This window comes from Trichosurus vulpecula, chromosome 3 (assembly GCF_011100635.1).
Source record: "Trichosurus vulpecula isolate mTriVul1 chromosome 3, mTriVul1.pri, whole genome shotgun sequence".
In the NCBI taxonomy this organism is placed as follows: domain Eukaryota; kingdom Metazoa; phylum Chordata; class Mammalia; order Diprotodontia; family Phalangeridae; genus Trichosurus; species Trichosurus vulpecula.
In genome coordinates, this window is record NC_050575.1 from 158,229,694 (window position 1) to 158,245,855 (window position 16,162).

Below are 16,162 nucleotides of genomic sequence, written 5' to 3' on the forward strand. Positions count from 1 at the left end.
AGTTGCTTCACTATCCAGTTTATCAGTATCCTTCCTAAAACGTAATACTCACAACTGAGCACAATACTTTAGATGGGGTGGGTCTGACCAGGACAAAGAACGGTAGGACCCTCACCTCCCTAGTCCTGGACATTGTATCTCAGGATTCAGCCTCAAGTTGCTTTCTTGATTGTCATATCATATACTTGAGAGGCCACTAGGTGGCGCAGTGGGGACATGCTGCACTTAGAGTCAGGAAGACCTAAATTCAAATGCCTCCTCACCCATACGTCCTGGCTGTGTCACCCTGGGGAGCCTCGGACCTCTCTCAATCTGGTTTCTTTTCTGTAAAATGGGGGCAATGATAGCATCTACCTTTCAGGGTTGTTTTGAGGATCAAATGAAATAACATGTAAGCGCTGTGTGAACTATAAAAGCCTATATAAGTATTAGCTATTACATCGCACTGTTGACCCCCTTTAAAGTGGTAGTCCACTAAAACCCACCCCCACCCCCTCCACCTCCAGGTCTTTTTCAGAAAAATTTCTGCTTATCCCTTACTACATATATGTGAAATTGGGCTTTTGAATCCAAGTACAAGATTTTAAATTTATCTCTATTAAATTTCTTATCTCAGATTCAGAACCAAGTTCTAGCCTGTTAAGAATCCTATGATTCACTATATCAGCTATCCTTTGGAGTTTTTGTATTGTCTGCCCATTTCATAAGCCTGCTATATCTTCAGGGGTGTGCTAGAGCCTCCTCCAAGGGGCTTCTGAGGGCCAAATGTTAAATTTTCAGTGTCAGCATTTATACCTCAGAAATTAGTACATATCAGGGCTTCGTTTATTGTTTCGTTTATCGTCTAGATTTCAGAAAGTGTTAGCAATGCAGATTAAACTTAAAGATGTGTGTGCAGACTTCAGAATTTCTTCCCCCTTGTTAAATATTTGCCAGCACACCGCTGCATTGCTCTATAGGCATTGCCTGAGCTCAGCAGAAGTGCAGCAGAAGGTTCAGGGAATGAAGAAGGCATTACCAGACCTGGAGGCCTGGGGATGGTAGGATAGTAATAATTGATGATGATGATGGTGGTGGTGATGATGACGATGTTAGCAACTGGCATTTATTTATAAAGTGCTTTAAGATTTACTTAGATCTTATTCAACATCTCATTTGAACCTCACAAGACTCTTGCAGCTATGCCTTGGTCTGAGTCACTGATAAAAATGGTAAACAGCATAGATCCCTTAGGCACTTCATTGGAGACTTTCTTCCCTAGTTGACATTGAACCATTAATAACCACCCTTTGGGCCTGACCATTTTACTGGCTCCAATTACACCTAACTGTACCATAATCTAGCTCACATTTCTCCATTCCCCACAAAAACAGCATGAGAAACTTGGTCAAAATGCTTTGCTAGAATCTAGCTAAACTCTAGATGTAGCATTACCGTGCTCTCCTGGTCTAATAACTCAAGTCAAAATAGGTAAGTCTGGTGGGACCTGTTTTTGAAGAACCCAAGGTGGTTCTTTGTGATGGTCACCACTTTCTTTTCTAGTTATTCCCCACTCAGCCCCTTTAACAATCTGGCTCTGAATTTTGCCACAAATTGAAGTCAAACTCATGAGCCCTTTAGTTTTCAAACTTCCTTCTCTTCCCTTGCTTGACAACCAGGGCCACACGTGTGTCCTTCTTCAATTCTGGGGCATCTCTCCTGCTCTCAATGATCTTTCAGAGATCACTGAGAGTGCCTCAAAAATCCCATCTGCCAGTTCTTTCAGTACCCTAGGATGGACAGTATCTGGGCCAAAGTGACTTAAACCCATCAATCGCAGCTTGGGGCTATTGTTGTCACCTGACTAATCTTGGGCATCAGCTCCCTATTAGCTAGTTTTTTTTTCCTGTCCTTTCTATTCCAAAGATCATTCTCCATGACTATAAGAAATGTTCAGTTTTGTTTTTGCCCCACCTTCAGTTATTATTCCATCTTGGGAATCTCCTCTTTTCCCCAATATAGCTAAAAAGGAAAAAAAAAAAACCCAACAGCAGCAGCAACAACAAAAATGCTTCTTGTGATCCTTAAATTTCCTTGACAGCTTTAGCTTATGCCAAGCTTTAGCATTACCTTATGGGGCTCTGGGATTCTGGGATTTTAAGATACTGTCATATACCATGATTTTAGGGTTATATGTTCTTGGTTCTGATTCTAAGATTTGGAGATTTTAGTATTCAATATTCTAGGGATATGGAGACAATAAGGTTTTGTGATAGACAAACTACAACACAAAGTGTGGTTGTTGGTGTTATTATTGGTTTTTAAATGGCTGGAAGGTAATAGAATCATAGATCTAGAGTTAGAAGGGATTCTAAAGGCCACCTAGCCTAAGTCTCCCATTTTCCATGAAAGGAAAGAGGGTGGATGAATGACTTGCCCAATGTTACACAGGTAGTGACAACCAGGCTTTGGACCCAGGTTCTCTGACACTAAAGCCCATGTTCTTTCCACTGTACCATGCAAAATAAAGGCAGAAATATGGTTCAAGGGTTAGGATGTTGATAGGAGAGATCGATAGCTTTATCTTCCTTGCTTAACTTTTGTTCATGTTCAACTTCTTTTGCGTGCCAATTGGGGAGCATTTGCGGAGCTCTAGACTCAAGACAGCTTCTATTATTATTTTTTTGTTGTTGCAGAGTCTTTGAAGTTGGTTTTGGGTACAGAGTTGCCCTATAGGAATTAAAGGAATTTTCTAACTCTAAGTTGGATTGTTGTTCGGGATCATGGACTTTGAATCTGCACTAGGCTAGATAGTCAAAAGAACAGGCTTAGCCAGGGGGACTTCTGGCTGGCTTTTGTTAGCTGCCTTTAGCTAGTTGTGGGAGCTCATAATCCCCACCATGGATTAAAAGAGCTATCAGTCTTTTTTTTCCAGGGAGAAGCTTTCTAGTCACAACACCTTAGCAGATGGGAACAAATCTAGGGCCAACCAGTAGATGGCCCTAAAAAGCTGAGTCTCAGAAGATAATGGCAGAAAGACCACAGAGACATCCAGAAGAAACAATGGAAGTAGCGAGACACCCAGAAGAGATGATATGCCCAGTAGAGAGCAGAGATATGATATCTGGCAGAGTAGTACAATGATATTTGTAAAGAGGTTGTTGATAAGTGTAGTATTGGAGTTTCTCCATCTATGTGTGTTCCTAGCCACATATGTGCTCTCCATATATGTTCCCTCCATATGTGTTTCTTGGCCACAAATCTACATTTCTACTTTTTCCCTTTGTTGGTATGGTAACCTGTGGGAGAATGTACCTCATCTGTACCTGGCTGAATCTATTCTTGTCACTTTATTTTCCACGCTATTCAATTGAACATCTTTTGTTTTGAATTAAGTTGTCTTTTGGTTAGCTGGTAAAAGTTACACATCAGTGAGGACTCGGGTGCTAAGCTTACCCATGCAGTATCTCATCCTAGGGTATTTTTCTGAGGGCCCTTTTCTAAGGGGATCCCCAGAGGCTACTTTTGAGTTCAATATTGTGTGTTCTAAGATTCTAGGATTCTGTGTAAAATTCTATGATACTGGGATACAATGTTCCATCACTTTGTGATTCTACCAGAGGAAAAAACTCAGTAATGGGGTTCAAAGCACATGCAAGGAGAATTTCAGTGTGTGGGAGGAGAAGGTGGGGAGAGAATACCTGTTTCCACGGTGAATATCAGGGTCTCCTCACTCTCCAGAGCCCTGCTGAACTTGAAGCTGAGTGTGAACCTCTGGCCCCTCCTCACCACCATCTCTGAGCCTGGGTACTCTTCAGTGTGGTGAGCACGAGTGTTTTTCTCTTGTTGCCAGTCCACTTCTGTTATTTTGATTGCTGGCGGGGTCCAGAAGCAGAGGAGGAAAGAAAGGGAAGGAGAGGAAAGAAATTAATCTAAACCTTTAGGAAAATCCCCCTCCTCTTCTTCCCTCATTGCTCACTGTCCCCTGTTTAATAAATTATAGTAGGGACAGAGGAGACAGACTTGAAAAGGACCACTTTCATCCAAGTCTTTGCATATTCAAAAGCTTTTATTGGCTTCCCAATGTCTTCAGCATAGACTCTAAGCCTCTTAGCCTGGTATTTGAGGCTCTCCCCAAGCCCATCGTTCCAGTCTTATTTCAGTGAATCCTGTGCTCTGACCAGGCCACTCTTCTCACTCTCCCTGGAACCTTGCACTTTTCTGCTTTGGTGTGTTTACTTATGCTGTTATCTTCCTACCACCATCTCTGCTCCTAAGCTGATGGAAAATCTTAGCCAGAATGTAATGCAAAGAAGACTGGTGTTGGCGTCAGTAGACCTGTGATGGAGTCTCATTTGTGGTCCTTATTAGCTTTGTGACCATAAAAAACCCCCAAACAATTGACTGCCCTGAGCTTCTGTGTTCCCTCATCTGTGAAATGGGGATAATAATCCTTGTGTCTATAGCTTGCTTCACAGTATTGTAAAAACAGAGCTTTATAAAGTGGTGTTATAGAAATGTGAATTTGCTATTGATATTTTTTGTTATTACTATCATTATCTTTCAAGTCCCACCTCCTCTTCAAGACTTCTCTGACCTCCCTTCATCCTCTGAGCTCCTGACTCCTGGGGTGAGGGAGGGGGATGCTGAGAGTAGGACAAATCACACACTGTGTAACCTCTTCCTACTCCTGCTCCCATAATCACAACACTTGTATCCTGGAGAACTTTGGCCACAATGGATGCCCAAGGCCATCATCATTGAACAAAAGGGTTTCAACTGGACTCCCAGAGGGGTGGGTGAGAGGAGGGATGTCCAGGCCCTCAGTATGAACAAGGCAAGTGGAAGAGGTCTTCAGGTAGCTACATGAGCCTCAGAGCTGACTCCTTGCTTGTGTGCTGCCTACCTGGGTCATGCTCCATGAGACTCTCCCACTTAGGAGCTGAGAAGGACATGGCCTTGGGCTTTGCTATAGCTCCCACCATATTGGTCTATACACGGTGTAGCTTTTCCCCCAAATCTGTCTTGCATAAAGCCTTTGTTGCTGTCTAGGTCCGGCAGTCTGTATTCTACGTTCTAAGGTCCCTTCTAACTTGAATATTTATATCATGTGTTCTAAAATCCCTTCCGGGTCTGATGATGACAATAACCATGACGATGATGCCAACAACAGTTTTCCACAAAATCTATCTTGTATAAAACCTACATGTAACCTATTAAGAATCTTTTTTTCCAGTGTTTATCAACAGTTTTTCCTTCTTAAGGAGAGCCTGATTTGAGTAGTGTGGCCCATGTCCTAGACCCGAAGTAGTGTCATATTCACTATGTGTCTCACTCTTTGGGCTCTTTTCTTGCACAAGAATGCCAGGCTCAATGCTGGTTCTCTGTGTGCCCACCCTCCCCAGATGGACTGTGAGTTCCTTAAGGGCAGGAGACCAGGTCTCTCTTCTTTTTCTCTCTGGTATTCGATCTGCATTCTTAGGTCCCTTCCTTCCAGCTCTAGAGGTCTGTTTTCTATATTTTAGGGTGTTTTCTAGTTCTGGTAGTCTATGTTTTAAAGTCCCTTCCACTTTTGATAGTCTATGTTCTATGTTGTAAGGTCACTTCTAGCTCTAGTAATTTATGTTGTATGTTCTAACACCCTTCCAGGTCTGACAGTCTATGTTCTATGTTCTAAGATCACTTTTTTGAGGGTGGAAGGCAGGGCAATTGGGGTTAAGTGACTTGCCCAAGGTCACATAGCTAGTAAATGTGTCAAGTGTCTGAGGCCAGATTTGAATTCAAGTCCTCCTGACTCCAGGGCTTGTGCTCTACTCGCTGTGCCAACTAGCTGCCCCTCTAAGGTCACTTCTAGCTCTAGTAATTTATGTTGTATGTTCTAACACCTTTCCAGGTCTGACAGTCTGTATTCTACGTTCCAAGATTCCTCCCACCTTTGACAAACTCTGTTTTTTTGTTTTTCCAGTTTTAGAGTTTTGTAATTTTATGAAACTAAATATCAATGTCTCCTAAAGCCATCCCCTTGCCTTCGGCAAACTCCAATTTCTAGGCACTTTGCCCAGTCCTGGGGCCATGAAACAATCTCTGACACCAGCTTCTCTCAGTCTATGAATCACTCCCGGAGGGTAATTGGCCTGAGGAAGGTTAATTGTAGGGCACTCACAATAGGCTGTGTGCTCCTCTGATACCTGAGTGGCACGGCTCCTGCCCTTTGTCATCCTTCTGCCTCCAGGCTAGTCTGCCCCCTCACTCAGCTCAGATTGATGGGGTCAGGGGAGGGGAGGACCAAGGAGAAGGATGAGAGGTGGCAGGAAGGAGAGAAAATGAGCATCTGCTTTTCTCCTGAGCTCTGGTCTGTTTCCTTCCAATTCATCCTGGACAAGGCTGCCGAGCCAATCCTTCAAAATGGTCAGCTCTAATCAGGTCACCCTTTTCCAACTTCACATAAGCACACAAACACACAGAGTCAACAGCTCCCCTTGTGTCAATCCACTAGCATTTACTAGGTGCAAACTCCTACTCCTGTCCTTTTCAGGCCCTCCACAGTCTGACCCCCAACATACTTATCCACCTTTATCCCCTTTCCTTCCTTACTACACTTGCAATGATCTGGCTCATCACAACTCCTGTGTGCTTGACCCCAGAGGGAAGAACTAGGAGAATATGTACTAGTTTTCTCTTCTTTGTGCTTTCACTCATGCCTTTCCATCCACCAGGAATGCTCTTCTCTACACTGTCCACCCCTGCCCAATACTGATATACCTGTTGACATCTACTTAAGACCATTGTAATGCTATCTCCTCCAGATAGCCTTTCCCACTGCCTCCCAGGTGGAAATGATCCCTCCCTCCTTTGGTTCAACTCCCCCCTCTTCCCCCTCCCCCCCCCCCCCTCCCCCCCCCCCCCCCCCCCCCCCGCAACCTGCCAAAGTATTATTTCTCTAACCCTCCAAAAACACTTAGTACATCCTGCCTCATGTTGTAGTTTGTGCGTCTTATTCTTCCCTGCTCGCCTTCATCAATCACTGTCCAGTTCATTAAGAACTCGTTCAAGTCTCAGGCTGTGTCTCATTTGTGTCCCTTCCTCAAGTGCTAATCATGAACCTCCCCCCCCACCAACCATGTGCCAATCTCAGGGCCCTGCCCCTAGTTGGTTTCAGCATCTGTTTTTTGAGTTGTATTATTGTGAGTCTCAGGGAGGATAGTCTATGGCTTTCCTCTGCCTCCTGGCTGCTTGGAAAATAGTCATAGGATCTGACACCTAAAAGGGACCTCAGAGGCCACCTAGTTCAATCTTCTCATTTTATAGATGATAAAACCAAGACTCAGAGATTTGCCTAAGGTCACATAGGAAGCAAGGGTCAAAGGTAAGATTTGAACTCTGGTCCTCTGACTCCAGAACCAGGGCTTTTTCCATGGTGCCATGATGCCTCCCCTCTGGTATTGGGAATTTTTATCTGCAGAAAAGAAGCCTGGGTGATTGGAGGAAAACAAGTATGGAAAAGGGATGAGACTTGTTCTGTGTGACCCCAGAGGGAAGAACTTGGAATAACTAACTCATTGTTGAACAAATATTCATTTAGTGCTCTTTCTGTTACCCAGTAGCAGTGTGGCATAGTGGATAAAGAACTGGCTTTCATGTCAGGAAGAGGGGGTTTAAATTTTACTTTTGGTTTGCTGTGTGACCCCTGGGCAAGCCACTTAACCTTTCAATCAAGAATTCTCTAAGATAGGGATTCTCAAACTTTTTTTATGTCATGAACCCCTTTGGCATTCTGGTTAAGCTAGAATAATGTTTTTAAGTGCATAAAATAAAATATATAGGATTATAGAAGAAACCAATCATATTGAAATATATTTATAAATATAAATATATATATGCACATAAATATTATATATATTTTAACAGCAAGTTCATGGACTCCAGGTTAAGAACCCTGGCCTATGACTATATAGAAGATGTTGATCTTATATAGGGAGTCCTAAAAATCTTAGTGTGGATTAAAGCTGCATGGGGATTCAAACTCAGGTCTTCCTGACTCTAAGTCCAGTGTTCCAGTCATTGAGCCATGCTTCCAAAGCTGCATGCATTGTGATCTCTGAGTTCTCCTCAGTGATTTACAGAAACCTCTACCTCCCACCTGATGTTCTGGTTATAGTGTGACCTTTGCCCTGTGACTTCATTGTGGTTTAGGGCTACACTAAGACTTTTGGGACACTCTGTGTGCACTCCTTGCCATGGAGCTCCATATACAGATGAAATCATAAGTCCAGAACCCTTCCCTCTCTCAAAAAAGAATGTGGTAGTCACTGTGCTGAGGATACAAAGACAAAGCGAACAACAGCCTCTCTCTTTGAGGGGCTTGTAAAGAGGCAGGTCTATACCAAGAGTAATGAAAAGCTTCAGATCGAAGCCATTAAAAATAGGATGAGCTGCCTCAAGAGGTAATGAGTTCTCCTCTAGTCAGTCAGTCAATGAGAATTTATTGAGCTCCTACTATGTGCTAAGCACTGGGGATACAAAGAAAGGCAAACAGCAGCCCCTGACCTCCCTGACCTGGGCTGGGATGAGACCATTACTCATCTCTTTTTGGCTTTGTCCTCTGCCTTAGCAGCAGAGCTGGATTCCCTGGGCAATTTGGTTCCACATCAGGATCTGGGAGAATAATGATCATGCCTTTAGCAAACAGATATTTTCAAGCCACCTACTTTAGGCCTTTTAAGTTTCCAAAGTCCTTTCATGCCTCTGATTTCCTTTGATCTTCATAACCTTTCCCTATTATGTAGGCAGGGATTATGATTTTCCTTTTACACATGTGGAAGCTGAGGCCCAAAGACTTTGAGACCTGGAGAAGTGCGTGATGTGGTAGAAGAAGCATAGGATTGAAGTTAGGAGGATGTGGCTCACCTAGGGCCCACCACTTACTTGCTTCTTGGTCTGGGGAAAATTGTCTCCCCTCTCTGGGCTTAAGTTCCCTATTCTGTACAAAGAAGAGGTTGGGCCAGATGATTTCTGGGGATCTGAAGCTTCTAAGTGCCATGCCTAAGGTTACTCGGCTGCAGGTGTCAGAGCTGGAAGTAGAAGCCAGGACTTGCAGCCTCCTCACTGTGCCCCAGGGTCTCTGGTGGAATGTGGTGTTTATCTCCTCCACAGAACTCTCAGCATCTCTACCCTGTCTTGGGCCTCTTTCTGCTACCTCTATCTGTAGAACAATCTTACTGGAAGTGAGTCACCAGGAAGGAGGTGACGTTAATGGGCAATAATTACTTAGCCCTTGGACTGGGTCCAGACAGAATGCCAGGTGTGGGGTGGGGGTGCTTGTGAATCATAGACTCTTTTTTCAGAGCCAGAAGGGACCTGAGAAGTCTTCTAATCCAACCTTCTTGCAATGCATCAATTGCCACTATATCAGCTCCAATATCTGGTTGTCTGCTTTTTGCTTAAACACCTTCAGTGATGGGGAACTTGTCACCTCACAAGACCCATTCCAATTTTCAACATCTCTTATTTAAGAAGCTCTTCGTTATATTGAATCAAAATACGCTTCCCTGTAACTCCCCTTCCCCACCTCCTCCAGTAATTGCTTCTGGTTTTCCATTCTGCAGCTACTCAAAACACACCTAATTTCTCTTCCCTGTGATAACCCCGTTACCATGGTCTCCACTAAGCCTTCTCGCTGCTAAACATTCTCAGATCCTATAACAAGGTTGAATTCCCCCGCTATCCCAACCATCCTCCTCTAGACACCACGCTTTGTATGATGATCAGCTTTGGAGGCAGGGGGCATTTCCAAATCTTGCTTCCATGTAACCTTAGGAACAGCTTAGGAGCCCTAGAAACCATCTGGTCCAGCCTCTTCATTTTACAGAAGAGAAAAACTGAGGCCCAGAGAAGGGAAATAATTTTCCCCAGACCACAAAGCAAGCGAGTGGTGGCTGGCCCTAGGTGAGCCCCGCATCCTCCTGACTTCAATTCTGTGCTTGTTCTACCGAATCTTGCTTTACACTGGCAAAGTGTGTTGAAAAGATGGGCCTTTGTTGTCATGGGAAGCATAAGCATTCTGCAATCTCTTGAATGCAATGCATTCTGTTATTCTCTTTCTTTTCAACTCTGTGACCAGCTCACTATCCGGCTGTATCGTCCATCCTAGATGGACAAGCTCCATGGGGTGTCTATTCAGATGCATGGGCAGTAGACATTCTTCATTTATTTGGTCTTTCCTGTGTGAATGGACACATCAGATTCCTTAAAACAGATGTTCTTAACCAAGGGTCCATGAAATTGGTTTTAAAAATGTTTTGATAACTGTATTTCAACACAATTGGTTTTCTTAGTAATCCTATGTATTTTACTTTATGCGTTTAAAAACATTATTCTGAGAAGGGCTCCAGAGGCTTCGCTAGACTGCCAAGGGGTCCATGACATAAAAAGGTGAAGAACCTCCTGACTCAGAGTGGTTAGATATCTTTTTCCAGGAGACTCTGCAAAGTCTTGGGGCTTGATGCTATCAGTAAAATGCAGGAGAATCTGGAAGACCTCACAATCCACAGGTAATCCCTCCTGCTCCCAGACTCCACCCTGGATTCAGTATACTTTTGGTGAGCAGATATCTTCCCACTTTATACCTTTCCTATCTATTATCAGAGGGTCATTACATAGAGTCGTTTCTGTCGTTACATCTTTCAAGGAATACTGCATGACCTTGACATGAAGGGGGGACTTTTTGATGTAAAGGCCTACGAGGCATCATTTTTATTCTGCGAGGTCAAGTGCTTTTGTGTAATTAACAAACAATGAACCCAATGGCATATTGTATTCTGGACATCTTTCAGTCAGTTGTGAGATAGTAAAGATGTGGTCTATGGTTGAATATCATGACCATTTTCTGTATTTGTCCTACCAGTACCTTCATTAAGGATGCCTTCAGTTCTCATCAAGATTTTGTACAGAAAGGAGAATAGGAATATAGGCCACTAGTTACTGATATTCTGTCACCTTGTATCAATAAAGTATGAGATTTTTTTCAATATCTTTGGTCTCTTCCCCTCTTTTAGATACTTTGTACATAGGTCCCCGTGATAATTGTAATCTTTGTGTTGTTTGATGTTATAGTTATAATGCTAGAACTCCAATATGGAGTCACTTAGTCTAAGTGGTCCTAATGCCCATAAATCATATAGGCAAAGACAGACAAAGGTTATATTTTTTTCACTTTTCTGACTTATGCTAACCTTGTTTCAGGTGCTTAATGCTCTCAGTTTCTGATTGGACAAAACTAAGTGCAGAAGTCTCCAAGTCATTCTCCTCCTGCTGCCTTAGTTAACTCAGACCCTTTCCCAGCCTCAGGTTAAGTGACCCTGAGAACTTTTCTACCACTTCCAGGTCTGAATATGAATGCCCCCTCTCAATCTGGCACCAATGACCTGTTTGTTCTCAACCAAACTCATTTTTAGGGAAAATAATTTCACTACCTGAATCTTAACTTTAAGCATGTTATTTCCCCAACATATTTCTCCCTCTCTTGTGCTGGGTGACTTTCTTGCATCCAAGCAGTAAAACTCCTGTCTATTATGTTGCCATATAGAGTGGGTATATATGCTTTTTTTTGCCTGCTTACTGCACCACATAGTAATAAAGCTCTTGTTTGTACCAGCTTCCTGAGTACCAGTTTCCTATAAATTCTTGAACCCAGGTCTTTGCTTTAACCAGAACTGTGAGACCAAATAAAACAATCCCTCAATGCCCTCACAATTTTATCTCCTCCAACCCATCTCTATAAATCCTTGATCCATTCTAATTTTCCCATCTTTATTATTTTTAGTGCCATTTCTACTTCAGAGACTGTGAAGTTAGGATCCAAGTGTGGAGGATCTACTATTCTTGATTGGGAAAAGTGTGTTGTAACTGTTTCTGCAAATCTTTTTTCTTCTCCTTTGCCTCCTTCTCCTTACTCCTTCTCCTCTTTCCCTCTCCCCTCCTTCTCCTCTTCCTCCTCCTCCTCCAATATTCTTTCTCTTTTCATCCTTCAATGCCCTTGGGATGACTTTATTTAGTTGGATATCATGCTAAGCTTTCTTTAGATTAGTTTTGCCTTAATAACACTAGCTTTTATTACATGGAATCATAGATTTAGAGCTGGAAGGGATCTTAGGGGCAGATGAAAAACTGAAGTACAAAGATCAGGGTCATACAGTAAATGGCCCAGGCAGATTAGTGCCTTATCCGTTCCACCACACTGCTTCTCATTTATATAGTCCATCAAGATTTTCAAGGCACTTTATGTACATTATCTCTGATGCTCACAGCAATCCTGAATTATTATCCCTAGAGACCAGTGCACAGAGAGATTAAGTGACTTACCCAAAGTCACACAGCTAATGTCTAAGGCAGGAGTCAAACCAAAGTCTTCCTGACTCCAAGATCCCCCTTTAACCTTTACACAACCCTGCCACTTGGTAGTGCTAATGAAGGGTCCTAAGATTACTTGTAATGGAAGAAAGCAGTAGGGAGGTATCCTCTTCCTGGCAGAGAGAATAAGTTTGTTGAGGAAGTGGTAGTGGCGGGGTGGGGAGGGAAGCTTATTTTAAGGGTATGCAGATTCATTGTCAGTGCCTGGTTTGAGTGATTGTGGGTGTGGATGAACTCCCCTCTGTAACACAGACGGGTGTGTTTGTGTTTGCATAAGCGTAGATCAGGTAAACGTCAGCTTCTTGGACTCACCCACAACGTTGCTGTCCCTGCCCCTCTAGTCTCTGCAGCTGAGTGGCATCCTCCCAGCCCCAGAGACAGCATCACGATAGGTCCATAATCCTCCATGCGCCTGTTTAGCACATTCCAATCTGTTTCCTTCTTCCTTCCTTTCCCATGAGGGACAAGGAGAGTAAGGGGTTCTGCTGAAAAGACAACTAGGTCACCTAGTTCTGGGTGCAGACTCTCCAAAGGGTCCTGATGCCCTTCAGGAGACAAAGTGGTCCCCGATCTGTTACAAGTGTGTCATGCTACATTCCCCTGCCCTCTCCAAGGTCCTGAAAAAGTCTATCATTCTCAGGAATTGTTGAATGGGAGAAGAGATCTCTAGACCTTTTCCACCTGAAGAAAAAGGGGTTTCCAGGGTGAGTCAAGGTCAGGAAGTGCAAATGTCTGAGATTTCATGTCTAGAGGAAGCATTTTCAGGACCCCAGGCCATTGTTGGCTGGGTCAGAGGCCAATGGGACTGACTCCTTTCGACCCCCTGGCATGAGTTTCTTGTCTCATAGAGAAACCCAGATTTAGCAAGAAGTCTATTATAAAGGAGGGCACAGAAACCCTGGGGGTGGGGGGAGAAGTACAATGAATGTCCTGTGGGCAGGGATGCCTCTGAGCAGGGAGGAAAAAAAATTTCTACTGGGCATCACAAGCAGATTGGCTTAGCATGAAATGATACAAATCAGTTCAATTCAATAAACATTTATGAAGCACCTACTAGGTTCAGGGCCCTTTGCTCGATGCTAGAAATATAAATGCAAAAGAACATAGCCCTTGGTCTCAAGGAGCTTATAGTTAAATAGGGGAGAATATGACATATGTGTAAACAAGTATGATATCATATAAGAAAATGTAATTGGTTCAAAGAAGAGATCCAGACAACGTGCTCTGGGAAAATTTGTGGAGCAAAATTTTAGCTGGGAGTGATCAGGGAAGGCTTCATGGAGGAGGTGGCATCTGACCTAGACCTTGCAGAAAGAAGATTTGGAAAAAATGTTGATGAGGACTGTGAATTTCAAGGATGGGAAGCAGCCTTCAGGAATATTTGGGAAGGCTTAGATCATACCTTTGCCAAATTGGGCTCTCCTTGGCCTCTTCCTGATTTCTACTATCTGTGCTCAGCATCTTTCCTCCCTTTCCTTCCTCTCCCCTGTCTCTGTCTCCTTTCTCTTCCTCATCCATCCTCTGGCTGAGAAACCTATTGGCTCTAGAAGCCTGGAGGAGAGCCATCTCTGATTCCCTGACCTACACAGAGAGACTTTCTCCAAGGTAATATTTCCCCTCCACATTTCTCATGAAACTACAGCTCTCCTAGACTCAGTTGGTCCTTTCTCATCCAGTTCCTCAAAGAAATATGACAGAAAGACAAGCTCCCCAGGTGAGGTGGTGGGGGTTGTCACGACAGATGTCTTTTATGAGTCCCCTTTCTCCTCTCTGCCAGTCCAAATCCTATACTGTCTTCAAGACCCAACTCAAACACATCTTCCTTAAGAAACCCAGATCTCAAGGCTCTGTCTCCCCTCAGGTCTCCTATAGCACTTTATGTCTGTGCTATACAGGCTCACACTTCTCTGTCCATTATTCTTTAAAAGATTATGGACTTTAGAGCTCACCTGGTTCAACTCTTCACCCCACCCCCACCCCACCCCCAATTTACGGAGGAGGAAACCAAAGTCTAGAGGGGTCAAGTGACTTGTCAAATGGCATACAGCTAGCAAGTGAGAGAGATGGCACTTGAACCCAGATCTTCTAACTCCTGGTCCAATGTTCTTTCTATTATGCCATAAAGCATTTCTTGTGCTTAACCAAGCTATCCAGTGTGGCAGAACACACACCTCCCCACATAGGTGATCCTTAATGAAAGTCTAAGCCTGAAAGACAAATCCCAGAATTCAGCTAGCCTACTACCTGGTCTTCCCCACTCTCAGCTGCTCCCTCCCCCATGCCCCAATTTCATCCTCCCCACTCTTGCCTGTGTAACATTCTTAATGTACTCCTATGCTTGCCAGTCCTCTAACCTTCAGTAGTTCTCTGTTACCTACAGAATAAATCTGAAGCTCTCGATCCTGGCATCTAAGGCCTTTTTCATCTTTTCAGCACCCAGCACAAGGTCTTGCTCATGCTACTATGGCAGGTCTTTAAATGCTTATTGAACTGTCAAATGGCTAAGACTTGAAGTCACCAGATTTGAGGTGGAGAAGAAGGGGAGGAATTGGAATCTCTCCTTATTCTTAAGAATCCTGAGGCCAGTCCTTTCTTCAGAGGTCAATGGTCTGATAGCCTGTGCTTTCCTGTCTCAGGTCTAGTCATCCCTAACCTCACACCTGGATTAGGGCCATAACGTTTTAACTGGTTTCCCTGATTTCAGTCTCTCCCCCTTCCAATCATCTTTCATAAGCTGCCAATCATTTATCTAATTCATTGCTCTGAGTGTGTTTCTCTGAGCATATCACTCAAGACACCTTCCATTACTCTCTGTTGTCTACAGCAGAGGCATCAAACACTCAGCCTACAGCACTCCTGAGTATAGCCCAAAACAGATTAAATGTAGTTCCTCTCTCATTTTAATAGGTTGATATACTAATATTTTGGTGTATTAATGTATGTATACACATATTACATATGCATATGGACACATATGTATAGAGACATATGCAGAGACATGTGCACATGCCTATATACATGTGTGCATATATACACACCTACACATATATAAAAACAGTTCCTTCCAGGTCTGGCATTTTTGTTCTAAATTTGACATTGTTTTCTGTGTATTAATGCCCAATGGAAACCTTCACTTAATCAAAGATTCTGTCTGTGCTGGGGATGACCTAGGGTTGATAGGCTGTTGCTTTGCTGGAGAGAGAAGCTAATGATTCCTGGTCTGCATTGGAAGAATTAATTTAACTTCTAATTAATCAAAATTAGCTGTAAAGGTCAGATGTCAGTGACACATTAGCCAAGGACATAATGGAAGAGATTAAAAATCAATTACACGTAAGTGAGTCATCCAGATGCACTCTGGAGGGAGAGAAGGGTATAGCAGGAGGTTTCTAAGTCAATATGAGGCCTGCTGTCATCCTTTTTTGTAGTTGTTCAGTCCTTTTTCAATTGTGTTTGACTCTTCATGACCCCATTTGGGATTTGCTTGGCAAATATCCTGGAGTGGGTTTCCATTTCCTTCTCCAGCTCATTTTACAGATGAAGAAACTGAGGCAAACAGTGTTAAGTGACTTAACCAGGAACACATAGCTAGTAAGTGTCTGAGGTCGGATTTGAACTCAGGAAGATGAGTCTTCTTAACTCCAGACCTGGTACTCTATCCACTGAACCACCCAGCTGCTCCACAATCATCCTTATGTATAGTTTAATGGCCCCCATAACTTTTTTTAGTTTGACTCTATTGGCCTATAGAATCAAGGCCAAAAACTTTAGGTAA

The 16,162-nt window shown here is 43.3% G+C and overlaps 1 protein-coding gene across 1 annotated transcript in view; it reads right to left on the reverse strand.

Moving 5' to 3' along the window:
* The window catches only part of TGM6 (transglutaminase 6), a 29,999-nt gene extending 26,225 nt beyond the window's left edge, over positions 1-3,774 (reverse strand). The window contains exon 1 of the mRNA XM_036752471.1: positions 3,681-3,774. Coding sequence (XP_036608366.1) covers positions 3,681-3,774 — 94 coding nt within the window. The remainder of the gene's footprint in view (positions 1-3,680) is intronic.
* Between the last annotated feature and the right edge of the window lie 12,388 nt (positions 3,775-16,162).